This window comes from Phascolarctos cinereus, unplaced genomic scaffold (assembly GCF_003287225.1).
Source record: "Phascolarctos cinereus isolate Bilbo 61053 unplaced genomic scaffold, phaCin_HiC Scaffold_1;HRSCAF=81, whole genome shotgun sequence".
NCBI lineage: Eukaryota > Metazoa > Chordata > Mammalia > Diprotodontia > Phascolarctidae > Phascolarctos > Phascolarctos cinereus.
In genome coordinates, this window is record NW_027555514.1 from 18341184 (window position 1) to 18367790 (window position 26607).

Genomic DNA, 26607 nt, shown 5'->3' on the forward strand with positions numbered 1-26607 from the left:
CACCCTCCCCCCCCCAAAAATGAATAGAGATATAGCCGATTTCTCCACTTTGACATCACTTTGACATCACTTTCACTACAAGTAATAACATTTAATACACTGGCTCATTTTATTTCAGTTAAATAGCTTTCAGTTATTTGCTTGCTTATAAGTTGCTTGACTTTTTAAGAGCTGGATTCAGAGGCCAGACGATCTAGGTTCAATTCCTGCCTCTGACAAGGCCATGTGAGCTTGGGGCAAGTTCCCTAGGCCCTGTTCTGTTACTGGAAGTTTAAGAGAAGGCTCTGACCTGTTCTAGTAGAAGGAGTTTTCCTCATCCAGGAAGTTCTTTATTACTTTAATAAAGTCATAGGTCAATTCCCTCTTTCTATCATCTTTATATATGCTAATATTTAGAGCTGCTAAATTATGTAAGGCAATTGGAAAAAAGTTTATGACAACTGACATAATTTATGAATCTTTTCAGTGTTTTATATTTATTTAAATTGGCTAAGGATTGCTCCTGCTGTATGTACTGTTCAATTCATTCAAGTGAAATGGGTAGTGCAGTGTGGCTTGATAACAGAGTCAGCTTGGTCCCAGGACTTGGAGTCAAGGAGACTTGACTTTTTGAATCTTGCCTCAGACACTTGCTAGCTGTGCTAGCCTGAACGAGGCATTAATGAAGCTCTCTCAGCTTCACTTTCTTCCTTTGTAAAAAATGGGGGTAATAGCATTGACCTTATGAGATTCTTGTGAAGGGCAAATGAGATGATGCAGTATGTAGAAATGTTGGCTATTGTTAATATTCTGGAAGAACGTGATAACCAACAGTCCTTTGTCCTTATAGGATTGAAAAATTTGCATAGAGAAGTATAGATAATATTTATTGAGCTCCCCCTGTGCTCACACAGTGAACTCTATATAGGACTGTACACAGAAATGCACAGTACAATTATTACCTTTAGAATTAAGATTAAGAATTTTGTTATGTGGCCTGTAAGGGTCCCAAGAAATTGGGTTTAGCTGGCTGAGGACTTAATTGGAGATTTTGGATAGGCAGCATGAAATGTGGAAGTGGGCTATAATATATAGTATTGGTCTTTATGGTCAAAACTCCTGGTTTTGACTCCTCAGTTTTCACTCATTTTAAACTGATTTCCCATTCCTGGACACCTGGTAGCAGAAAGTGAGAGGGAGGCCTTGGAACTAGCAGTTGTGGCTTTCCCTATCTTGTGGGGAGGGTGTTAAGTGTGATCGGCTTCTCTTTTCTAGGAATGGGGTAGGGCTGTATTTTCTCTAGGAATGGTACTGTTTGCAGACAGGGAAGGTAGTGGGTTTCCTGGGACTCTCTCCAATGGGTTTTGAGGAGAAAAAGCAGAAAGAGAGGGAATTTGAGTCTTTTGGAGACTCCTGGAAACTAGAGTCAGAGGGCTTGAGGGAGCAGGTGAAGGCAAGGTTAGCAGAATTTGAGGTAACTGATAGAAAGGATTCTTTATTCCGTTTGATAAGCCAGAGTCGGCAGTGTTGTGGATTATCCAACTGTCAGTTTTTGATTTGAAGATATTAAATTTGTTGGAATAGAAGGAAAGGGAAGAAAATCATGATAACCCTGCTTTAATAAACTAATAGTTTCATGCTATTATATATATTGCAAGTTACTTGTATTAGGCTTAAAATAATTCAGAGCACTGCTGCCATTTATAGAATAATCCTATTAATACTGTGAATATTTATAAATGTGAATATTATCATTCCAATTAAATCTGCCTCCAGTGTAGCCATTATCAAGAAACATTTTTTGTTTTGAATTTAATTTCTTATAATGTAGACTGTAAAAATTCATACAAGTACAATGAGTAAAAAACAGTGCTCTTTAGGGTTGGATAATGAATTGATGTTTTAAAATTATATTATTCATTTTCTCTTTATATTCCTGTCACTTTGGAACAATGCCTGGCACATTGTAAGTGCTTAATAGATGCTTGTCGACTTACACCGACCCTTTGTCTAAAGAAGAAAACTACTTTTTCACTTGGATTACCTCTGGGAAGCAGCATTCCATAAAATCATATGTGTTGTATGAGTTTGAGGAAAAAGAACTTCCTGAGTTTTATGCTTAGAACTTCAAGATTTGACATGGATTAGATTTGACTGACTGGAGTTTGAGAAGGAGGAAATCTGGGGCCTTGGCCTCATTACCCACCCATTACCAACCCACTAACTCAGCTCGGGCAACGCAGATGCACACAGTGAGATCTTCTGATTTTAAACGTACTTCTAACCTTTTTCATGAAGAAATACTTCTCATCTTCCCAGGGCTGTGGGCAGGGCTAGCTAAAGTAGAGAGGGAAGGGGGGGGGCAGTTGTTAGTTTTAGTGGGAATTAGAATATTCTGCTGGCTGCTATTCCCTTTGAGCAGATATTGCCCTTGGGGCAATGTTGCAGGAGTAACCAGTTTGGGAATATATCAGGTCAGGAAGGGTTCAGTATCAATCCAAGGTATGAGATCCTCTGTTTAAATAATTAAGTGGAACTTTAATTCTTTCTCCTCTGAAAAGTTCTGTTACACACAGAAGATTATAGAATAATGTGCTTTGGCAGTAAATTTTGGAATTGTACAAACTTTAATCTTTATAAAAAAGAATTTTTTAAAATAGGAAGTGGTGACTTTTAAGATTTTGGTTTTAATGGCTTTTGAACCATTTCAATTTTCCCATTTACTTGAGTGAAAATTTTTAAATTTAATACTTGTATTTTTTAGTTGAATTATTTTTCTGTAGTTAATTTGAAAAGTTAGGATAAAGCAAAAGTGAGGAGACATCAGAATGGAAAGTTTTTGACTTTTAAGGTGTCTTTCTAAATAAAGTCTTTGTCAGCAGTTACTAAATTATAGGCTAGAGTTTCAATGCAATCCTGATCCCACAGACTTTCATTGACTTATGAAACAAATTGAGGTTAATACAGTGCTAGAGATAATTTCTTTAATGATTAAAAAAAGGTGATTTAGGATTATCATGAAGAATATTAGTTATGTCGTGTTATAGCTTTTGAAGGTGGAAGACTTACTATGATAAAAATAATAAATTGCTTTTTTGGAGCAGATCTGCATTAGTCAAATTGTTATTTTTCACTCATAGATGTAGACAGCAAAATGTGAAAAAATGTAAGTTTTGTAGTTTGGGAGTGCATTCACCGTTCATGAGTTAACCAATACCTCAGCCTAAACGATACCTACTCTTTGAGCCAGTGACCATTCTGTGAATTTTTAATAGTCACATTTGTTGATTTTGTGCACTTGATATTTCCTGAATGACATTTCTGTTGTATTCAATTTCCATTAATTTGAGATCTGAGCAGACAAGGTTAAGATGATAAGCAAGCAAGCATATGTTTTACTAGACAACAGTAATTAAATAGTCTTTCTAATGATTTAAATTTGATTAGTCATGAAAAACAAATCTAGCCTCTTTAGTAGTTTCCATATTTTTGTTACAAATGAGGAAACAACTTTAAACATGCTGTGTTGACTATTATTGGAGAGGGGCAGATCGTGAGAGGCCAAGACTCAGTGGTTAGACTAGAGGAGCCTTACTAATAGAGTGTATCTCAGGGCAACGAACAATGGCAGCCTTGAGAGCTCTTAAATACAGGGAACTGGTAGGAGCACTTTTCTTGGCAGGAAGGAATGGTCCCAAGTCAGAGGAAGGGATTAAAGCAAATAGGAGTGGGCTGGTTCAGACAGACTGCTTGAGTCCAGTGGAATTAGGCAGGAATCCAAGGGACCGGGCACTAACTCATGCATCAAGAGGCTGATGCAGGTGCTAGACACTTGAGGTGCACAGAAAAAGCACAGAAACATCTCCACCTTCAGGATACTTACATTTAACTAGAGGGATGTCAAATGTAAGCAGTGGATGGAGTGCTGGGCTTGGAGTCAGGAAGACCTGAGTTCAAATACAGCCCCAGACCTTTTGCTAACTGTAGGACTCTGATAAATCACTTCATATCTCTCTGCCTCAGTAATGTGGGGATAATAATAGGACCCACCTCCCAGGGTTGTTGTGAGGATCAAGTGAGATAAGATTTGTGAACATACCCGCAGTAAGCTCAATATAAATGTTAGCAATTATTATTAAACATATATGTCCACACATGATAAAGAGGAGGAGAAAACACAATCAACTAGGGAATTAGTTTCCCATAGGAGGTGGCCCAGGGACTGAGCCTTAAAGAAGTTATGGATTCTAAGAAGTGGAGATGAGGAGGATTGTGTTCCATGCATGGGAAAAAGTCGGAGATGGAATGTGGCTTTCATAAGGCCTGTATGGTTTAAGTGTAGAATCCTTAGAAGGGACAGTAGGAAAGAATACTGGAAAAGTAGGCTGCAGTCTATAATGTTTTGCTGTAGAAACAATCTGAAGTCATTGTAGATTCTTGAACATAGGAGGGAATAATCCATTGCACCCTTGGGCTTTCGGAAGGTTATCTTGGCACTTATGTAGAGGAAATCTTGGAAAGGGAGGATTTTGGAGGCTCTCAGCTTAGTTAGGCTCTTGAAAAGATGAGAGGTGTTAAGGGCTTGTACTGGGATGGGTGGAGAAAAGGAGCTAACTATAGCAGGATCGGTGCTGCAGAAGGGCTTTGTTTGACCCGCGCTTGGGGAGTGAGTCAGGCTGTGGAGCCTGGAGGCTCAGTTGAGCTAATGACTTATCTATTGGAGAGGCGGCACCATCTCCAGAGGGTGGAAGGGAGGTGGGAAGACCTGGGTTTCAGGCCCGCCTCTGACATGCTTATCTTGGCTGTGAAGAGAAGGGCAAGTCTTCCTCTCTCATGGGCCTGAGGCAGTTCTCTATACTTTGCCAAGAAGGTGGCAGTTTGCTCTCTATAACAAGGAAACCACAGCTGAAGTCCAAAGACCAAAAAAAAAATTTTAAGTAAGGGATGAGAACCCAGTTCTGGACCGGATGGACTAGGTAACAGAAGTCCTGGAACAAATGGGGGAACATTAGCGGCAGTGGTTAGTTATGCCCACTCTGCCCTGCTTCGGCTGGCCAGAAGCTATAGGGTGGCAAAGCCTCTGCAGTTGTCGCTTTTAGGTTGACACCGACAGCCAAAACTTTGGGGAGTTCTTATATACTAGAATTTATGGTTACTCAGTTCTTTTGAACTTTGTCCCCAGTTTTCCTTCCTTTAATTAACTTTCTGAGCCATATTATTGATAACTGTCCCAATAAATACTCATAGCCCACTTATTTACAGTTGTTAGTGCTGTCTCTCTCTCTTGGCTAGTCAGTGGGCTTAGGTGACTTGCCCAGAGTCACACAGCTAGTAAGTGTCAAGTGTTTGGTCTGAGGCTGGATTTGAACTCAGGTCCTCCTGACTTCAGGGCCGGTGCTCTATCCACTGCATCACATAGCTGCCCTTAGGCCTTTACATTATGGAAAGTGTTAACAGTCAGTTTGTCCAAAAATTAGAATGGACTACCTTGACTGAAAGTAAGTTCCTCTTCAGAGGTCTTCCAGCAAATTTGCTGTCTGGCTCCAAACCTCTTTCCCCTTGACTTCCCTGAGTAAACACCTCTTTCCTGGCTATCACTCCCTGTTGTTGTATTCGGCCCCCTATTAGACTGAGGGCAGGGATTGTATTGTTTTGTTATTCTCAGCATTTGGCCTGGCTTTCCTATTCACTCTGTTCATTCATTCTTGACTGTCTGTTATATGTTCTGTGGAGGATCTTTTTCAGGTAAGGTGTGGACTTAGGGGTCTTTTCTGACACTAACATTCTGTGATGTTTTCACTGTCGGTGCTTATGTGCTTTTTCTACAGATAAAGAGTTTTTTTACTTAAGATTGGCAAAAATCAAGCAAGTTAATAAGATTTCTCTTAATAACTTCTTACAGATAAACATGACATCCTTTCAAGAAGTCCCATTGTCAAGCACTCTTCAGACTTCCAACTTTGCACATGTCATCTTTCAAAATGTGGCCAAGAGTTACCTTCCGAATGCCCACCTGGAATGTCATTACACTTTGACCCAGTACATCCGTCCACACCCAAAGGACTGGGTTGGCATTTTTAAGGTGAGAACACTTGAACGAGTCTTCCCTAATGGATTTAGGCAGGCAGTTGGATGTTGGTTTAAAGGTTCTCTTGACAGCAGTCATTACATTGAACCTATTTTAACTTTTCATACTTCTATGTAACTGTAATTTCTTGCTAAACACAGGTAAGAATAAAGTGATCACAAGTTTATTTCAGTAATTCTCTTCTGGAGTTAGAGCATTTGTTTTTTTCAGTAAGACTTGAAACCGCAGAATGATTGCTCATCTGCCTTGGGAGCTGGTGGTTTCTTTCCTGGGAACTCCAGTTCTACCTTGGCGGTTTGTGAACTTGCTTTTGGAATGTTTTGATAGCTGCATTTCAATAGTATTGATCTTTTAATCCTATGTATTTTATTTTATGCATATAAAACATAAAAACCTTATTTTACAAAAAGTTCTTCATCACACTGCCAAAGAGAGTTGCAAAAGAGGTTAAGAATCCTCACCTTAATTTAACCAGCGACCGTCCTGTTCTACATTCTTTATGGGCTTCTAGGTAATGGGATTTCTGACTTGTATTTCCTTAAATATAATTTGGTTATACAAAAGTAATTCGTAGTTTGTTTTAAATGAATTTGGTCTGCATAGTTTTTTTCTTTCTTTATACATTTTTTTCATTCTGCTCTTTAGCACCCCTCAGCAAAGCATTTCCACACACACAGCACAACCCAAAAAGATCATTCTCTATGGAATGGCCAATCTTCATTTCATATTACGCTTATTTGCACAACTACCTTGCCTGCCTCTCTGTGCTTCCTTTTAATCTCTTCTCTGTATTAAAAAAAAAAAGGTTCCAAGGCTGTATTTTTTGGCATCGCTATTACTAACTTCCTGGTGTTCTTGGTGTTTGGCCTTCATTCTCGAAGAGGACTGATGATATCACGAGTGGGATGGACTGACTTGTGTGTGAGGAATTGCATTGGAGTGAGGCAGAGCCCTCGCTGTCCTTCGGAGTCTTTGGAGTCCAGTGTCAAAGCAAAGGTCAAGATGTCTGGAGAAATGGAGGTTGCCTTAATAGAAGTGGGGAAGTGAGAAAGAGGGCCCAATTTTGGGAAGAGGGACTTGAAGAGGTATCATGAGGTGCTTCTGGGACATCTGGATGTGTATAGCTGGAGATGGGGGACTGGAGCCCAGGAGGGAGATGAGTCTGGAGATGTGGCGTTGAATAAAGCTGAAGTTGAATCCATAGGAGCATATGATATCACTGAGAGCACGCGGAGAAATAAGACTGGGGTACACCTAAATATGGGGAGTAGATGGGCGATAATTCTTGAAAGGTTCCTGAAAAGTGTTGGTCAGCCTCGGGGTAAGGGAGCCATCCCTTGCAGAGCAGTGTGTATCTGACTGGGTGGTGCTCAGCAAGATCCAGGCACAGAGGTCAGGAAGGAGGAGGCGTAAGAAAGGCCTTGGAAGAGTCAAGGGAGCGAGCTCTCGGAGGGCCGGCTGCACGGAGTGGAAGAGCATTTGTGTGTGGGAGTGTCAGTGGAAAAGACAGCCCGGGTCAGCTTCCAAGGAGCTCATAGGGTCGGTTGGGGAGCCCTTGAACAATGGTTTGTCCCCAATGTTGTGAAGGCCTTTCAATTAAAACGCCGCTTGTAACATTGTCAGTCACCCACTCACAAAACTGTTTCTGTGCAGTGCTTCTTTCCCTGTAACTTTGTTTTGGTTGGTGTTTGTGTGGAAACAGTTGGTGACAGGCAGGGTGGGGATTCTTTCTAAAGGGCTGTGGTTCAGGTTGATGTTAGCCCCTAGTATATTTTCAGCCGTGTCCGTTGGCTGGCAGCCCAGCGTGTGTAATGCTTGGATGCTGATTTTCAGGCCGAAGTCAGGAATTTTGGTGGGTGTAGGAACCTTCCTCTTCTAGCTCCTCCCCTAACACGTCAGTTGCTCGCTTAGTCACGTGTTAGTGAAGGAATCCTATGCCCTTTCTTGTGCTCCAAGTAGGCATTATCATGTAGTTTTTAATTTTTACTGTCATACGCTCTCTGGCAGTTGGCTTCTTCCTTTCCGCATTGTGTTCTTTTTGGCCTCATTTCTCTTTCTGAATGGGGATAGATCTTTTCCTGGTAGTATTTTCAGTTTTTTGTTATATATTGCCACTTAATAATAAGATAAGCTGTGACATGGATAAAAATATATTTGTTGAATATGACAAGTACAGAGCTAGGAGATTAGCTTTCCTTTCCTCCTGCCCCCTCCTCCTAATTTTCCTTCTCCATCCCTGTCCTGTCTTTCCTTTTCCTCCCATGTCTTTACCTCTCCTCCCCTGGCCTCCGTTCTTTTCTCCTGTTTTCCCCTATCCTCTCTCCTCCCTTTTCATCTTGCCTGTTCAAACACCAGAAAAGATGAGCATGCCCATATACCAAGGAGACCAGAAAAATAAAGATTGGTTATACATAAAACTTTGAATCATTTGGTACAGCTTGTTTTTCTTTTTAAATATATAAAAAAATTTAACATCTTTCATGCTGTCCTGCTTGTCTGTGTTTCCTTTTGAATTTCTTTTCCTTTTGTGAATTTAAAAAATGCTTCAGTGATCCTTTTTTTGTTCTTTTTATGGCACCATTATTGCTAGCCCCATTCTCCCACCAAATTCTTCTCCCTCAAATAAAAAGCGAACAACAGCAATTTATAACATAAGTATATAGTCAAACAAAAGAAATCCATGCATTTGCTACATTCACAAACGTTATGTCTTATTCTGCACCTTGAGTCCATCACCTCTCTGTCAGGAAGTGGGTAGCGTGCCACTTAGCATTGATTCAAGTTCTAACATCTTATTTAGTTGTTTATCTTTACAATATTCTTATGTAATTTTTTTTTCGTTTTGTATCAGTTCACATCAGTTTTCCCAGGTTTCTCAAATATAGTCCATCCCATCATATCTTAATGTACAACAATATTTCATTATATTCATGAACTGTAATTTGTTCAGCCATTCCCTAAATGAATTCTTGGCTTTAACAGAAAGAGCTACTATAAATACATTTGTATATGAGGATTCTTTTTCTCTTTCTTTGATCTCTGGGGGCATAGACCTCATAATGGTATCCCTTGATCAGAAGAATATGCACAGTTTAGTAACTTTAGGGGCACAGTTCCAAATTGTGTTTCAGAATGACTGGACAACTTAGCAACACCACAAACAGTGCTTTCATGTTTGTATTTTGTTGTAGTCCTCCAGCAGCTGTCATCACTGTCAATCTGATGGGGCTGAAGCAAGACCTCAAAGTTGTAGAGATTTGGAGCATTCTTTGATAGGACTGCAGATAGCTTGAACTTGTCTTCCTTTGAAAACTGCTTATTTGTAGATTCACCATTAATCTATTCAGGAATGGCTCTTGTCTATCTGTCTGTCTATCTGTCTGTGTATACATATATATATATGTATATGAGGAAACATTTCCTTAGATTTTGGATATAAGACCTTTATCTGAGAAACTTGCAGCAAAGATTTTTTTTTCTCAGTTCACTCTTTCCCTTTGAGTTTTACTAGCATGCATTTTATTTGTACAAAAACTTTTAAATTTTGGTAATTGTGATTGTCCATTTTAACTTGTAAGATCCTCTCTATCAATAACTTATTTGGTCATGGACTCTTTCTCCATCTATGGTTGTCATGGGTCATTTTCTTTCTTGCTCCTCTGATTCATTTAGACATGTATCCATGTGGGCACTTGTCTTTGCATATGGTGTGCGATGTTGAAGTAAACATAATTTCTACCTCACTGCTTTCTAATAGTGAGACCTTAATAGTTGGGGTCTTTGGGGTTATCAAACATTATGGTACTATGTTCGATTGCTTTGCTATGTTGGGTACCTGATTCATACTACTGATTGACTTGTGTTTTTAACCAGCACTAAATTGTTTTGATGATCATTGCTTTACCGTTTGGTATGTCATATTCCTTTTCTCTATCCATATGCTCTTTCTTAGATTTTTTTTTATTGATTTATTTTGATTTATCAACAATCACTTGTTGCTTTTGAGTTTTAAATTTTTCTCCCCCTCCCTCCCAAAGACAGCTTGCAATCTGATAAAGGCTGTATATATACATTCCTATTAAACATATTTTCACGTTAGTGATGTTGTAAGGAAGAATTAGAACCAATAGGAGAAACCATGAGAAAGGAAACAAAACACAACAGAAGAAAAAAAGTAGCAAATAGTCTGTTTCAATCAGCATTTGAACTCCATAGTTCTTTCTTTGGATGTGGATAGCATTTTCCATCGTGAGACTTTTGGAATTGTCTTGGATCCTTGCATTGCTGAGAATGGCTAAGTCTGTCAACATTAGTCATCATACAACGTGGCTGTTAACTGTGCACGATATTTCCCTGGTTCTGCTCACTTCGCTCAGCATCAGTCCATATAAGTCTTTCCAGGTTTTTCTGAAGTCTACCTGCTCATCATTTGTTATTGCACAATAGTATTCCATTAGATTTTTTTTTTGAGAGACATTGACTATCGAGGGACGGTTTAATGTGTATTTTGAAACTATCTCCTGTTTAATTTATATAGGATCTTTTTACAGCCTTAGTTATTAGCTTAATAAAAATTCATGATAAAAATTTTGACATGCTTTTTAAAATATTAATTTCTCAACATTGTTAAATGTATATTTTGGCTTTAGGATGCTTTGCTGTAAGATATAATGTGATCTCGAACTATTTATTTGTAATCAAACGATTCATTTGGTTGTTTTCTTTCAGGTTGGTTGGAGTACTGCTCGAGATTATTATACATTTTTATGGTCTCCAATGCCTGAACATTATGTGGAAGGATCAACAGTCAATTGTTTATTGTCCTTTCAAGGTGAGAGACCTCCTGTGAAATCTGATAGAAGTAGATATCTTACTGGTGTCAGCTTTTTAAAAAAGTTTCATCTAGTGTAACGTTCTATTTAGTTATGTAGTTATTGAGAGGCTGGGGGACTAAGACAAGTTTTGTTTATCGAAATTTGGAAATGTATTTCCTGTCACCTCATTCCCTAATCTTTTAGTGCAGATAATAATAGATTTTTCTCCAGCTCAACTTCTGGTAAATGATTTTATTTTTCTTTGATGTGTCTTCCCCAGACATTATTTTCGTGTCAGTTTCAGACTAAAATTTAAGAACTCTAGTACTGATCTTAGAATAAGGAGGAGAATTGGCAGTATGAAGGGCCTCAGGTGAATATCTCTTTTGTAGTTCCTACTTGGGCTTGACCCTTGGGAAACAAATCAGTAAATGGTAAGACGACTGGCTGGAAGGAGACATGACCATTGGGATCCTGAGAGAGCCTCTTGCCTGTCTTGTGAATATATTACAATTTCTTGGTCATTGTGGGAGGATTTTCTGATTAATGAGGATTCAACTATAAGATAAAAACTTAGATAATTAGATATTAAATCAGAGTAAGTGAATCTGTGATTTATTTGTTTTATTTGTGTCTGTGATAGGCACCAGGAGTGGTGATGGGCAGAATTATTTTACTTGGAGGTAGATGCAACAGATTTAGCTCTGTATGGAGTGTGAACAGGCTCAGAGTGAGTTATTTAGCTTTATTAATGAGACTAGAGTTCTCTAAAGAATTCCCTACTATCCTGGAAAAGTTGTATTATCTGCAAAAGCTGATCAGTTTTCTTTTTACTGAAATGTAAGATTGACAGTTTTAATTACAGTTTAGTAAATTTTTAAAGTACTTGATTATTTGAATAAAATGGAATCAAGTTTTTATTAGCTATTCTACTTGATAATTTACCTGATCTTTTAAAAAAAGATATTGATGTCTTTAGTTTTTGTATCATTTCTGTTTCCCAGGGTAGCCCCAAAGGAAGACAAGTATCAGATGCATTTTTACGTTTTGTGAAAATGTAATTGTCTTGTTTACAAAAACCATTGTATATTTAAACAGTGCAGTGTTTGTGTCAGGATAGTAGTTATTAGTGTGATATTGTTTGTGAAATGTAAATTTAAAGCTTTTCTGCTGTGTGGCCCCAAACCCCTGCTACGGAGGAGGATTTTTTACTGTAATGAAATTATATACATACGTTTGGTCATTTTCTCAATTGTGTGATGCCATGAGGTTAAATCTTATGAGGCCTTATATGAAATTTGATCAGTGAAAACTGTTTTTAGTTTTTTTTGTGTAGCCACATTTAAAAGATTTTTTTTTGGCCTTCATTTCTTCTTATATGTCCTTCCCTCTTTGTCTAGAGTAAGAATTCTAATTAATTTTAACATTATCTTTCATTTTGAATTTCAAATTTCCTCCCTCTTTCTGTACCTTGTCCCTCCTCATTGAAAAGGTAAGCGATGTGATAATCATTGTACCTGTGGAGTCACGCAAGCCAATCGCAGCAGCAACAATGACAAACCAAGAAAAATAAAGTGAAAAACAGTAGGCTTCAGTCAGCACCCAGAGCCCATCGCGAGTGAAGTCTCTGGAAGTGAAGAACGTTTTTCATTATGAGTAGAATCCTAACCTTAAAAAAAAAGAAGAAGAAACAAAACTAACCAAGCCAGCCATCAAGTCTCATGCTATGTGCTGTGTTCTATGTCCTTCCCCCCACCTCCACAAAGAAAAGGAAGGAGAAATTTATGATTTTTTTGCTTCTAGAGTGAAGCCTTGATTATTATAATTATTCAGCATTTGGTTTTGATTTTTCTTATTTCCATTTCTGTCACATGTAGGTTTCTTTTGTTTCGGCTTTACTTTGAATTAGTTCATATAAGTTTTCTCAGGTTTACCTGTGTTTTTTATAGTCATTGTTTCTTAGGACATAGAGTATTCCATTGTGTTCATGCTTTGTTTAGCCATTCCTCATTCTGCTTTGTTTCTCATTCTTTGGAGTCCCATTTTTGGGCTCTGTGATGTTGTGATGGAAGGGGTGCTAGACTGGGAGTCAGCATTTACATTATTACCAGCTACGTTTACCCTGGATGGTTCACTTGTCTCTGTATGCCTCCCATCATCTGTAAATTGAAGGCATTGCATTAGGAGACCTTTAAGGACCTTCTGTCACTAATTACTCATAATAGAAATTGTTCTTAAATGATATTAATCTCTAACTTTGCATAATTACCCCTTCCACTACAAAGAATACAGGAACGATAATTTTCTGATGACAGAAGGATTGTACCTTCTTGGTGTATGGTAATTTTTTAAAAAAATAATAACAAAACCAATACAATAAGGCAAGGTCAAACCAGTAAAGTCTGGCATATTTCCTTGTGAAATTTTAAACAAAAATATCTTAGTTTTGAAATAATTTTTTTATATCGATACATTCAAAATTAATATTTCAATCAGTTGGGAGTGTTGTTGTTATATGATTATTCATTTGTGTGGTTTTTACTCAGAGGAGCTCAAAATGCTCTTGATGAGGACAGTAACCAACAGATTTCATTAACTTTTTGTGTTTTTAAGGCGATAGATCGTAAAATAGACAGCTTTAACTGTTGGTCTTATTCCTGCTTCTATACCTTTTGAACAAATGACTTTTTGCAAAGTTTTCTGCAAAAGCAAAAGGAGCTGATTAATGATGAGAGAGTTACAAGGCATGGGAGGAAAGTAGGGAAAAACCTTTGAGAGTGTTAGATAGAAAAAACTCCATATTTGGTATTAATATTTTGCTGGGTACGTGATAGATGTTCGGTAAACACTTTTTTGATTTTAGTTGTTACTACCTTTCTCTCTTAGGGTATTACCTTCCAAATGATGATGGAGAATTTTATCAGTTCTGTTATGTTACCCATAAGGGTGAGATTCGAGGAGCAAGTACACCCTTCCAATTTCGAGCATCTTCTCCAGTTGAGGAACTGCTGACTATGGAAGATGAAGGAAATTCTGACATGTTGGTGGTTACTACAAAAGCTGGCCTGCTTGAGGTTTGTTAGAAATGGAACTGCTGTTGTTTTAATACAGAGTTAGACAAACATTGAGGCAGCTAGTTAGTGGGTAGAATGTTGAATTTGGAACCAGGAAGATTTGAGTTTGAAACCTGCCATTCATCTGTAAAAAGGCCTTATCAGAACCTATTTCGCACAGTTGTAAGAATCAAATGTAATGATATACCTAAAGCACTTTGTAAGCCGTGAAGCGCTATATAAATGTTTGCTCTAATTGTTAAATGTTGAAAGAAAAAAATCTTTAACATTTTATCCTAAACGTCTATATTATGAGATCATGCTAAGAGTTTTTTGGTTACAAGTGAGAATCTTTTTTTATGTTTTTAAAAAAATTTTATTAATTTATTTCGATTTATCAACAATCACTTCCATATGCTTTTGAGTTTAAAATTTTTTCTCCCCGTTTCCAAGACGGCGCACAATCTGATATAGGCTTTACATTTACATTCTTATTAAACATATTTTCACATTAGTGAAGTTGTAAGTAAAAATTAAAACCAATATGAAGAACCATCAGAAAGATGAAACAAAACTCAACAGAAGGTAAAAATAATTTGATAGCAATTCGACTTCCATAGTTCTTTCTTTGGATGTGGACAGCGTTTTCCATCCCGAGGCCTCTGGAAATGTCTTAATCTTTGTAATGCTGAGAAGGGTTCAGTTTAACAATATTAGTCATTGCACAGCGTGGCTGTTATTGTGTACAAAGTCCTCTTGGTTCTGCTCACTTCACTCAGCATCAGATCATATAAGTCTTTCCAGGGTTTTCTGAAGTCAGCCTGTTCATCATTTCTTACAGCACAGTAGTATTCCATTACATTCATATACCACAACTTGCTCAGCCATTCCCCAATGGATGGGCATCCTCTCAATTTCCAATTCTTTGCCACCACAAAAAGAGCTGCTATGAATATTTTTGTACATGTGGGTCCTTTTCCCATTTGTTTGATCTCTTTGGGATATAGCCCTAGAAGTGCTATTGCTGGATCAAAGGGTATGCACATTTTTGTAGCCCTTTGGGCATAGTTCCAAATTGTTCTCCAAAACGGTTGAATCATTTCACAACTCCACCAACAATGTATTAGCGTTCCAATTTTCCCACATCCTCTCCAACATTTATCATTTTCCTGTTTTGTCATGTTGGCCAATCTGATAGGTGTGATGTGGTACCTCAGAGTTGTTTTGATTTGCCTTTCTCTAATCAATAATGATTTAGAGCATTTTTTCCTATGACTATAGATGGCTTTAATTTCTTCACCTGAGAACTGTCTGTTCATATCCTTTGACCATTTATCAATTGGGGAATGGCTTGTATTCTTATAAATTTGTCTTAATTCTGTATATATTTTAGAAGTGAGGCCTTTATCAGAGAGACTGGTTGTAAAAATTTTTTACCGGTTTTCTATCTTCCTTCTAATCTTAGTTGCATTGGCTTTGTTTGTGCAAAAACTTTTCAATTTAGTGTGATCAGAATTATCCATTTTGCTTTTCATAATGTTCTCTATCTCCTGTTTGGTCATGAATTCTGTTCTCCATAGATCTGATAGGTAAACTATTCCTACAAGTGAGAATCTTTAAGAAACAGTTACCTACCAAGTTCAGGGAGTGTTTTACTTATCAGATAGCAATCACTGTTATTTTCTACTTTTTTCCAAGTGCAAATCTTTATTGCTGCTGTAGAGAATAAAGCTATTCTGATGGAGTATGGGAATAAAACCATCAGTGTTAGAAAAATTAACTTTAGATCTTTTTGGTATATGACTTTACAGCTTTCAGTAATAACATTCTATGAAATAGATGGTTTCAAGTGAAAGTCAATTTCATTGGCTTTTTAGTCAGGTAAAGGACCTTTAAGGTTGTCACATCCATCCCCCTCATTTTATAGAAGAGCAAACCAAGGCTGAGAGAGGGAGTGACTTAACCACAGCCACATGCTCCTCAGTGCCTTGAGTCAGGTCACTCTGCTTTCCACAATGTATTTTACTTGGTGGTACGGGAAAGTTGAAGTCTTTAAAAGCCTTTGTCAGTTTCTAGGTCATCCTGTGGTACCATTATAAGTGTCTCGGGGTGTTGGAGAAGCATTCCAGTGTTGAAAAGTTGATAGCGCCTTCTGAAGCAGGACTTTGGTCTGCCTTTCCTAGACTACCGTGCCACAGAAAGCGTGGCGGCAACTGTGGGCATTTCTGCTCGCTTAGCGGCACAGAACACTTACTAAGCACTGGTTGCAGGCAGCAGGTTACCATGTGAGAAGTTCTGGGGATATATGGGTACAAATAAAATAGATTGTTCCATTGGCTTCTTTAGCCAACGGAGAGGAGAGAGAGAGAGAGGACAGAGGAGAAGAAACAGAGAGAGAGAGAGAGAGATTGATTCCTTCTCTGTGAGACAGGAGTAGCTGTGCTTGCCCAGCATCTGTCATTGAGTGGTTGTGAGAAGGTTTTGTAGAAAGGAAGGGAGCTCCATTCATATGAACTGTTGCTTTGGTTAGTATTCTCTTTCCTTGGAGAGATCAGGACAGATGTGGCCTTTGCAATTATCTCATCCTCTCCCCTACCCTGCCTTTTTGTAATGTGTGGATGTCTTCCCACCATAAATTTTCATAGGTAGTCACTTATTGCCAAGTCAGGTTTATTCTGTTTTGATCTCAAAGAAACAGGGCTCAGTTGTTTTGGAACTTAGTGGGGTTGCAGAGGATAGAGAGCTGACCCTGGAGTCAGGAAGACCTGAGTTCAGATCCTGCCTCAGACACTTATTAGCTGTAACCTGGGCAATTCACTTCACCCTGTTTCCCTCAACTTCCTTATCTGTAAAATCAGCTGGAGAAGTCAGCGAGACCTGAGTTCAGATCCACCCTCAGTGTTTTCTAGCTGGGTGACCCTAGGTTAAGTAACTTCGCCTGTTTACCTCACAAAAGGATCCGCTGGAGAAGGAAATGGCCAACCCCTCCAGAATCTTTGCCAAGAATACCCCATGGACAGCTATGGTCCATGGGGTCACGGAAGGTAAGACATGACCAAACCACAGCAGAAGTTTGTATAGTAGTTTGCAGGTAATTTGTCCTTTTTCTAGATTTGTGTCAGAGTGTGGTGTAGTAGAAAGCAGTGGGCTTGGAGTTGGGAGGTCCCGGGTTCTGGTTCTGCCGCTGACACTTTCGAAAACTGGCCCTGGGCAAGCCACTTAATCCTCTGGGTTTCAGTTTCTTCAAATTTAAAATGAATGGGGTTAGACTCCATGGCTTCTAAGTTTCCTTTCAGCTTTAAACCTGGGATCCTGTGATTCCTTTTGTTTTTATGGTCACCTATGTTTCCCAGCATACGCTCTCTCTCATCCCTCTTCTAGAGAATAAAAAGAGGGTAAAAAGCAGTTCAGTAACACTATCATATCAAACAAGCCTGGCATTCCATCGCAACATTCCACACCTGTAGTCCCTAACCTCTGAAAAGAAGCAGGGGGAAATACCTTCTCAGTCCCTTCTTTCGGGCCGCCCTTGGCCAAGATAATAAAAACAAATAATTAAGAAAGACTGTCTCTTGCCACCTGCCTGAGCCTGGAAGCCTAGGTTTGTGCCACCCTGATCTGCAAGGGGAGCTTTGGCCCGCTCTGTTTCTGAGCTGGACTGAGTTGAGCTGCTTTGCCACCCTTCAGCATGTCAGGGTCCCTACCATATTCATGCCAGACTGAGATGGGCCCACTCAGGCTTCCTGGCCGCAGGAGGCAGGCCACGGCCAGCGGCCTGATGGTTTTACAGTGGTCAGTTTCAGTTGTTGGGTCGTTATTCTTTCCATTTCCATTATTAGAGTCATTGCAGAGTCTCCTTTTCCTGAGTCTAATTACTTCATTTTGTACCTGGGTCTTCCCTTGCTTCTTTGTAGTTCTCATGCTCATTATTTCTTCAAGTACAGCATTGCTTCATTACTTTTATATACCAGAACTTACTTGGCTAGTCCCCAGTGGGTGGGCATTTACTTTGTTTTCTGTTCTTTGCTTCCACAAAAGGTGCTGTTCCAAACATTTTGGTATATGTGGGGGTCGTTGGCTTCCTTGGAATGTAGGCCTATTTGCATGTAATTTTACTTCTAGCTTAATTATTTTAAGAGTTAAGAATGTGGAAAGTAGACACCTCCTCCTTTAAAAAAACCAGTGGTAGATATATTTTTGTAGAAATATGTAAGACTAAGAAAGCTAGAGGAAACTAATATTTTTCTTGGGAATCCTTCCACTTTTTTCCCCCACTCCCGAAATTCCTGTCTTATCTTACTTACATAAATAAATTTAACTTTTACAGGGTGGCTAAAACATTTTGTAGTGACAGCTGCTTAATGATCAAGGTTTTTAGCCTGGTATTTGATAGTTCGTCAAAGACTGAAACAAACCTTCCCTCTTGAGAAGAATGTTGTCATGGCTGATAATGAACAGCTTGTTGGGTACTCCTGAGACCACCCTGATTTCAGGAACTCTACCAAACTCCTGCATTTCTGGCGTTTAATCCTTGTGATGCTTATTTCTTTCTGTTTCTCCTAAGTAATTGTGTGAAGTGGCATTAAAATTTTTCTCAGTTCATCCTCATCTAATAAGAGGGCTTTATAGAAAGAAATTTGGAACTGTTTGCTTGTTAGGTAGAAGATTTCCTTCTGTGCTCTTCTCTATTTCCCTTTTTGAATGTCAGCCTGGAATTAGAATGGCCAGAGTTATGTGGGCTTGTAGTTTAGTCTCGTCTTTTTTTAAGCAGATAAAGTTGAATCACATGGTTTATGTCCATGTAGGCAGCAGGATGGTCATGCCTCCAGGGACCAAACTCAGGTTCCCCAACGACCGAGCTGATTTTTTTCTCCAGTCAGGCACAAGATCAGTCAACATCCCCTTGCCCACTCCACCCCAGGGAAATGTAAGCTGCTTGAGGGCAGCCAGTTTTGCTGTTTTTTTTCCTCTGATCCCCAGCACCCAGCATAGTGCTTTCCACACAATCTAAGCAGGCACCATGTGGGAGTCACTACAACGGGAACCAAGGATGCAAAGATACCACTAAAACAGTCCCTGTTCTCAGGGAAGCTACGTTCTGTCAGGGAGAACGTAGGAACGTAATTAAGTCAATACAAAATATCTAACTGTATGGAATGAATCATTTGTGGAGATTAGGATGCAACAGGAACCAAGCAGTGGAAAGTGACTTGCCCAAGGTCACACAGGAAGGTGGCAGCAGAGCAGAGACAGAAAGCCCCTTCTCTGTGCTTGTCTAGGACTTTTTCAAGCTTTTTTAGTCTCTCCCTTTAAGGCAAATTTAATGGTGTATTTAAAATAAAGAAGAGCATACCCCAAATCTACATATTCTAGAAGGTTAAAAATAAATTGCAATATTGTAAATAAATAAGAGGCTCACCAGGCCTGTGATTGCATTGGCATAGTGATTCCCCTTTACCAAAGCAGATCTCTAGTGCCATCTGTGACAGCAGCTCAGGTGCTGGCCCGTGGTCCCAAAAGGTCAAGTGATTGGTCCAGGGTAACCGAGCCAGCCTGTATTAGATTGAACCTAGATCTTTGACTGTGAGACTGGCACTCTTTCCACTGCACTAGATATCAAACATGCAGCCATAAGCTGCCCTCAGTACTCCCAAGTGCCACCTGCATCAGATTAAAATGTAATTGGGGAAATTTCAATAAAATAAATCAATAAAAGACAGATAATACAACATTCTAAAGCTAAGTCATCCTGGTGGCTGCAGGGACCCCTGTGTGTGGCTGTGTGGCCAGCCTGACTCAGCTGTTGCTTCAAGGTCACTCTCAGTAAGAGTCACTCTCTTTTTACTCAACAGAAGGCAGTTAAAACTCATAGGTTCCCAGTGGGGAATTCTGAGAGGAGGTACAAGCCTAATGGCTCCAGCTCCTTCTGGATCTTGGGGATGTTCTATATTGATTGACAAGCTATGAAAACTCACTTCAGGAATTTAAGAGCTTCCTAATGTCTGTGTGTTCCTACAGCACAATTCCACAAACCAGTGCAGCTGCATTCCCCAGCCTGGGGCCCTGGTCACGAGCTTCTTTAACCCCAGCTTTGTGGAAGGGATGTTTCTGGTGGGGAGCCAAGCTTATGAAAGGGTTTTTAGAGTGCAAAATACCAAGCGGAAAGCAAGCCGGAAGAAGTAGTCTGAATTCAAGTGCAAACAAGGTGACCATCAGTGAATAGAAACTATCTGCAGAGGCTGTTGAAAGGACTAGTTCTATGGGTCATGTTTAGTAAAAAGAACGCTGGGTTTGGAGTCCAGAGACCGCTTAGTATGTGACCATAGACAAATAATTTTACCCGTCACCTAGCTGCCTCATTTCCCACATCATTTCCCATTTTATAAATGGGAACATTGGAAGAGATGATTTCTAAGGCCTGAAAAGCTGCACTTCCTGTGGTCTTTTTACTCTGAAACATTCCCCCACAATGCCTACCCTTCCCCTTTTCTCCTATTGGTGGGTTCCTCCTGGAGCATTTGGCACAGAGCCCAAGGCAGCCTGCCTGCCTGCCTTTTCCAGGCCCTGTTCAGGACTTTGGAAGCGCGCCTCCTCCTGCTTCTTGTGTATTGTCTTCCCCCGTGAGATTGTGATCTCCTTGAGGACAGGACCTGTCTTTCTTTTTGCATCCCTAGCACTTAGCCCAATGTCTGGCACGCAGTAGGTGCTTAAATGTCAATGTAACAGATGGTTATAGGATCTGGAAGTTCTATGATTTCATAAAAGATCTCTTAACATAATATACGAGAGAGTATATAGAGCTGAAAGGGATTGTAGAGGGCATACAGTCTGTACATAAGTGATTGTACACTCCCATATGTCTAAAGTAACTCAGGCAAAGTCCCCTCACTGCTGCTGATAGCTAACATTCTACATAGTGATCACTATGTGCCAGGCGCTGTACTAAACACTTTGCAGTCATTTAACCCTCCCCACAATCCCGCTAGTATTATTCCTGTTTTGTAGATAAGGAAAGTGAGGCAAGTAGAAGTAAAGTGACTTGCTCAGGGTCACACAGCTGTACTGTCTTAAGTGTCTGAGGCTGGATTTGAATTCAGTTCTTCCTGACTGTGGCTGCTGTGTGCTATCTGCTGCACCACCAAGCTGCCCCTGAGTGGAGCTGGGGCTAGAAAGCAGTCTGTTGGCTTCCAGACTGCTGCTGCTTTTACTTCACTGGAGTGCTTGCTGATTAATTTATAAATAAGATGAAGAGATTCTTGCTGAGATTTGCTGGAGTTTTTCCTGTGCAGGTGGAGGCTACTCTTAAATTTGCTTGCTGGGGATATGTCATAGTATTGACAAAAATGGATCCCTAATGTGGAGGTAGGAAAGACAAATTCTGTAGTAATGATTTTCCAGTATTTAAAGATCATACACATTTTTCCCGTGTGGTAAATGTCAATTTATGTACACTCTGACATTTCTCTTCCTGTGTGGGTTAAACAAATGAATAAATTTCCAAGCAGCCCTTCTGTCTTTTTCATCAGACCAAATGAATACTCTGAAGAGGGGACCACATTGGTAAGGAACAGATGATAACCCTTAGTTTGGGTCACTAACACCACTCTAAGAATAAGTGCCCAAGCTTAAGACTCGTCTCTCTGACTTCTGTAATTTGAACAAGGATGTGAATGTAGACTCTCACGAGCCCTGCTTTAGTTTCAAACTTGTGGGAGGGAGGTCTTTTGCAAGAAAAGACGGTTTTGTTTTTAACTGGGAGAGAAAAAGTTAGAAGTCAAGGTTGAAAGGTCTCTCCTTCGGGCTAAGATAAATTTTGTGGTGCCTGCTAATTTGCTACATTTTTAGCCATTGTTAAACACGTTCACAATAAGAATGTGGAGACCATACAGAATTTGTGTGTGTGTGTGTGTGTGTGTGTGTGTGTGAGAATTCATAGAGAAGAAGAGAGAAAAACATGACTAAGCCTAGACTTAGATACCAAGCTTGATGGTGAGCCTCCCTTAGGGAGACTGAGGGAAGAGTGAGCATCCAGACAGGAGCAGAATCAGTAGAGAGCAATGTTTTGGAAGCCAGAGGAGAGAGATTCCAGGATGAGGAGATTGTCATTGATTTGGAAAGCTGAAGAAAGCTCAGGCCATAGCAATAAGCAATTAAAAGCTCAGTAAGAACTCCAAAAAAGCAGTTTCAGAGAAGGGATTGGGTCAGAAGCCACATTCTGTATTCCAAGGGAGTCATTAGATGAGGAAAAAGTGGCTATGAGCATAGATTCCTTTGAACTTCAACAGTTTTATTTTTTCCAAATTGCATGGAAAAACAGATTTTTAACCTTTTGTTTTTATAATTTTGAGTTCCAAATTCTCTCTCACCCTCCGTTTCCTCCCCCGTCATTGAGAAGGCAAGCATTTTGATAAAAGTTATACGTGTGCAGTCATGCAAAACATATTTCCATATTAGTCATGTTGTGAAAGAAAACAGACAAAAAACCCTAAGAAAAATAAAGTAAAACTATGCTTTGATTTTCATTCAGATTCCATTTGTTCCTTCTTTTGAGGCGATAGCATTTTTCATCATAGGTCCTTCAGAATTGTCTAGGATCTTTGTATTGCTGGGCATAACTAAGTCATTCACAGTTGATTATTAGACAGTATTGCCGTTCATTTGTACATTGTTCTCCTGCTCACTTCACTTTGCGTCCATTCATGTAAGTCTTTCCAAGTTTTTCTGAAATCTGTCTGCTCATCATTTCTCATGTAACATAGTATTCCATGACAATCAAATACCATAGGTTCTTCAGTCGTTCCCCAATTGATGCATATCCCTGTAATTTTCAAATTTTTTGCCACAACAAAAGAGCTGCTCTAAATAATTTTGTTTAGATGGGTCTTTTTCCTTTTTTATTTTAAAATCTCTTTGGGATACAAACCTAGCATTTCTGGGTCAAAGGGATAGTGGCTATACATATACATACATATTATATATTTATATTTATATATTATATATATGGATAAATATACACACACATACACACACACGCGCATACACATACATACACATACACACACGTACACACACGTACTGTACTATACTATAGCCTTTTGGGTATAGTTTCAAATTCATCTCCAGAATGATTGAATTAGTTCACAATTCTACCAACAGTGCATTAATGTCCCATTTTTCCCGCATGCCCTCCCACATTTGTCATTTTTCATTTTCTATCGTCTTAGCTGCTCTGATAGGTATGAGGTAGTACCTCAGAGTTGTTTTAATTTGCATTTCTCTAATCAATAGTGATTTGGAGCATTTTTTCATAGGATTGCAATATAGTTTTAATTTCTTTATCTGAAAACTTCCGGTTCATATCCTTTGACTGTGTTTCACTTGGGGAATGACATTATTATAAATTCGACTTAGTTCCCTATCTATTTGAGAGATGAGGTCTTTATCAGAGAAACTTGCTGAAAAGTTTTCTCCCCATTTTCTGCTTTCCTTCTAATTTTGGCTGTATTGGTTTTGCTTCTGCAAAAGCTGTATAGATGCCTTTGACAAAAGTATAGGAATATAGCTTGAAGGGGGACAACAAAGATAAAGGGATGTTTTGAGGTATTGAAGTAAAGGAGATGAAGGAGCTCAGAATAGATGACCTTTATTTTTGTAAAAGAGAAAGTCAGGCTATCTGCTAAGATAAGGAGGATGGAGTGGAGTTGAGGGCTGTCAATATGAATGCCTTCATTTTGGGTAGTGTGACAGCTGCTCAGTGATGAGGAAGGGCTTGCTTTATGGTAGTAAGACCCAGAACTTTTAGTGGACCAGCTTGTTCTTTGTCTTGTTAGGTGACAGCTGTAAGGATCCAGAGAAGGATGATGACAGTAGGTAGCATGAGCTTCCTAAGAGAAGAGAGAGGTTGCTGAGTAATGATGGTGGGAGGGTCTGGAAATGGCAGAAGGAAGTGAGAAGTGTGTTCCCTTTGGTTACGTGCCTGGCAGGGTGTAAGAGAAGAGGTATGCAGGAGTCAGGAATAAGATCGATTTAGGTTTGCTAGATGGTGTCCATGAGATTCCCATTATGTGCTCTTGTTTTTTTCTGAAGTTCTTGTTACTTAGAAATGCTTGACAGATATTTCTAGTCTGCAGTGGAACTGGGCCTGAAGCCCAAACAGATCACTGCATAAATTGTTGATTGTCCAGTGCTTAGTGTGGAGATCCTGGGATCCTGGATCTAGTTCATGTAGTCCAGCTTTTTAGATGAAGAAGCCAAGGTCCAGGAAAATCAGTTGACTTGCCCGAGGACGCAGATATGAAGCAGAGGCGGGATACCCACCCAGGTACTCTACTTTGAGAGCCAATGCTCCCTTCACTGGGCCATGCAGCCCCTCTGTGTCTAGTGCAGTGTGGCTTTCAAAGGGTAGTTGCTATGTTGACTGGCATTTGATTCCTACAGCAGCCCTGAGTGTGGCTGGGTGGTATGATGATCCTTGAGCTGTAGTTTCCTCATTTGTAAAAAAATGCTAATATATGTACTTTCTACCTTTTAAGGTAGTTGTGATGATCAAGTAGGATAATGTATATGAAAGCCTTTCCATTGCTAGGGCACAAGTGGGGATCCTAGTCAGTGTTCACCGTTTTGACAGATGTCTCTTAGGCTGAGATCAAGGGGACGATAACTTGGGAGACGTTGTGGTGAGAATCAGACAGACCTGAGTTGATTTCATCTTGGTGTTGGGCAGCTCTCTAAGAAAGTCAGGTAGCAGAGCAGGTGCTCTTTGCGCTGGTAGATAGCCTTTCCTCACTGGGAGGAGGGAGCCTGTGGCATCCTTGCAGTAGCATTGAATATCCTTAAGGGCCATGGCGCTTTTGTTTTGGAATTTAGAGTCAGAGTTCAGATTAGGGTTAGCATGGGGGTGTCTGGCAAATAGAAGTTTCAGTAATGATTGTCTGTTAGAATTAAATCTACCATAATCACGTTGTTTTGCTTGAAATGTTCTTTCTTGGTGTTTAAGCTGTAGCCTGATGGCTTATTTCCTCGAGTATATATATAGCTATTATTAATATTTCTTGCTAATATTTCTTGCTAATGCCAAGAATTTTTTTTCCTGTTTAATATTGGGATTATGAAAGGATTTTTCCAAGTGAGGGTTGGTAGAGGTTTTTTTGGCATAAAGAATGTAGAGATTGTGATCTGTAGTAGCTCTCTGTTCACTTATTGTAGCAGAACAAGAAACTTCAGAAAACAAGCTTGCTTTTAAAATCTTAAAAATGTTAATTGACATAAGATTTCTTTGTTTTGTAGTTCAAAATTGAGAAAACAATGAAAGAAAAAGAAGAGCTGCTAAAGGTGACTAGTGTCCTGGAGAAGGAGACTTTGCAGCTCAGAGAAGAGGTTGGAAGACTGGAAAAGGAGCTTAGCAGTGAAAAGGAGAGAGGCAACCAGCTGCAAGAGGAAAACAAGGTGAGGCGTGGCACCCGTTGGCCAGTGGCGAAAGCCACCTTTTCCAAGAACCAATTAAATGGGGTGAAAACCAGCTATGGAAAAAGTCACACTTAGACAGACGTTTACACACAAGAATAGGTCAGTCCCTATTAACCTTCTGCACATTGCCTTTTATGTTATAAAATGGTTAAAATACTTCAGACTTTTGGTACCAGGCTTGGTAAGGTAGTTCATGACAACTGTTTCCAGATGTTTTGACAATAATTGCAGCATTCAGGGTAGAAAACCAGTTTTTGCCTTTGTTTTTGAAATATTACGAACTATTAACATGCTAAAAAAAGGAGTCATAAAATAAAGCAATTAAAAACAATTGCCTTTCAGAAAAGAAGAATTAGGGAATTAACTTAGGAAGTGAGTAAGGGAGATGAATTTTTGTAATTTTTGACCATGAAAATCAGTTTTAGGCACCTTAATGAATGCCTAATTAAAGCTTAATTCCTTTAGTTCTATTAAAGCTGAAAAATACAAGATACAGAAAAGCATGGAGGAACTTCATTAAAGGATATGTGTTTAAATTGGGAGAGGAAAAACAAAGAATAAATGTAAGAGTTTACAAGACTTAGTTGCAATTATTATACAAATACTGATATAATTAATATTCTTAGAGTACCAAATGACCATTTAGATAGTAATTTATTTTAGGTAGGATTTACAAAAGAATAGCTTGGAGAATGTGTGGGAATTTGTGAAAATTTTGGAAAAGTTCAATCAGAATCTCTTGTGCAGTTGCCTCATTGGAGGCAGAAGACAGCTTATGTTCTTCCTCTCTTCCTGCAATGAATGACTTCAGTTTACTGCTTTAGACAATAAATATCTTTTGAATCTTTTAATTTAGTAGAAATAACAGTGGACATTTGAAGAGCTCGTAAGTTTTATGAAGTGGGTGTACGTAATTATCTGATTTGTTTCTTCACAACAGCCTTATGAGGTTAAAATTGCAGATATTGTATCCATTTTATAGATGAGGAAATGAGGATCAGAGAAGTTAATTGATTTCCTGAGGTCATATAGCTAAGTGCCAGAGGGGGTGGGTTTTGCAGTTGTTCTGACTTGATTTGAAGTCCAATCTGGTCTTCACAGAAAGAACCTACCTATATAAATCTCAAGAATTAGATATATATTTAGGCAGAATGGAACATGAAGTAATTTATTTATTAAGGTAAATTTATTAAATAAATAATATTTA

The 26607-nt window shown here is 39.1% G+C and overlaps 1 protein-coding gene across 3 annotated transcripts in view; it reads left to right on the forward strand.

Annotated features, from left to right (window-relative positions):
* TAX1BP1 (Tax1 binding protein 1) overlaps positions 1–26607 on the forward strand; it is a 79290-nt gene that overhangs the window by 1899 nt on the left and 50784 nt on the right. For all 3 annotated transcript variants that reach the window (XM_020993361.2, XM_020993359.2, XM_020993360.2), the window contains exons 2-5: positions 5882–6061; positions 10796–10898; positions 13768–13955; positions 25221–25379. In XM_020993361.2, the coding sequence (XP_020849020.1) occupies positions 5888–6061; positions 10796–10898; positions 13768–13955; positions 25221–25379 (624 nt within the window). In that variant the 5' untranslated portion in view covers positions 5882–5887. The remainder of the gene's footprint in view (positions 1–5881; positions 6062–10795; positions 10899–13767; positions 13956–25220; positions 25380–26607) is intronic.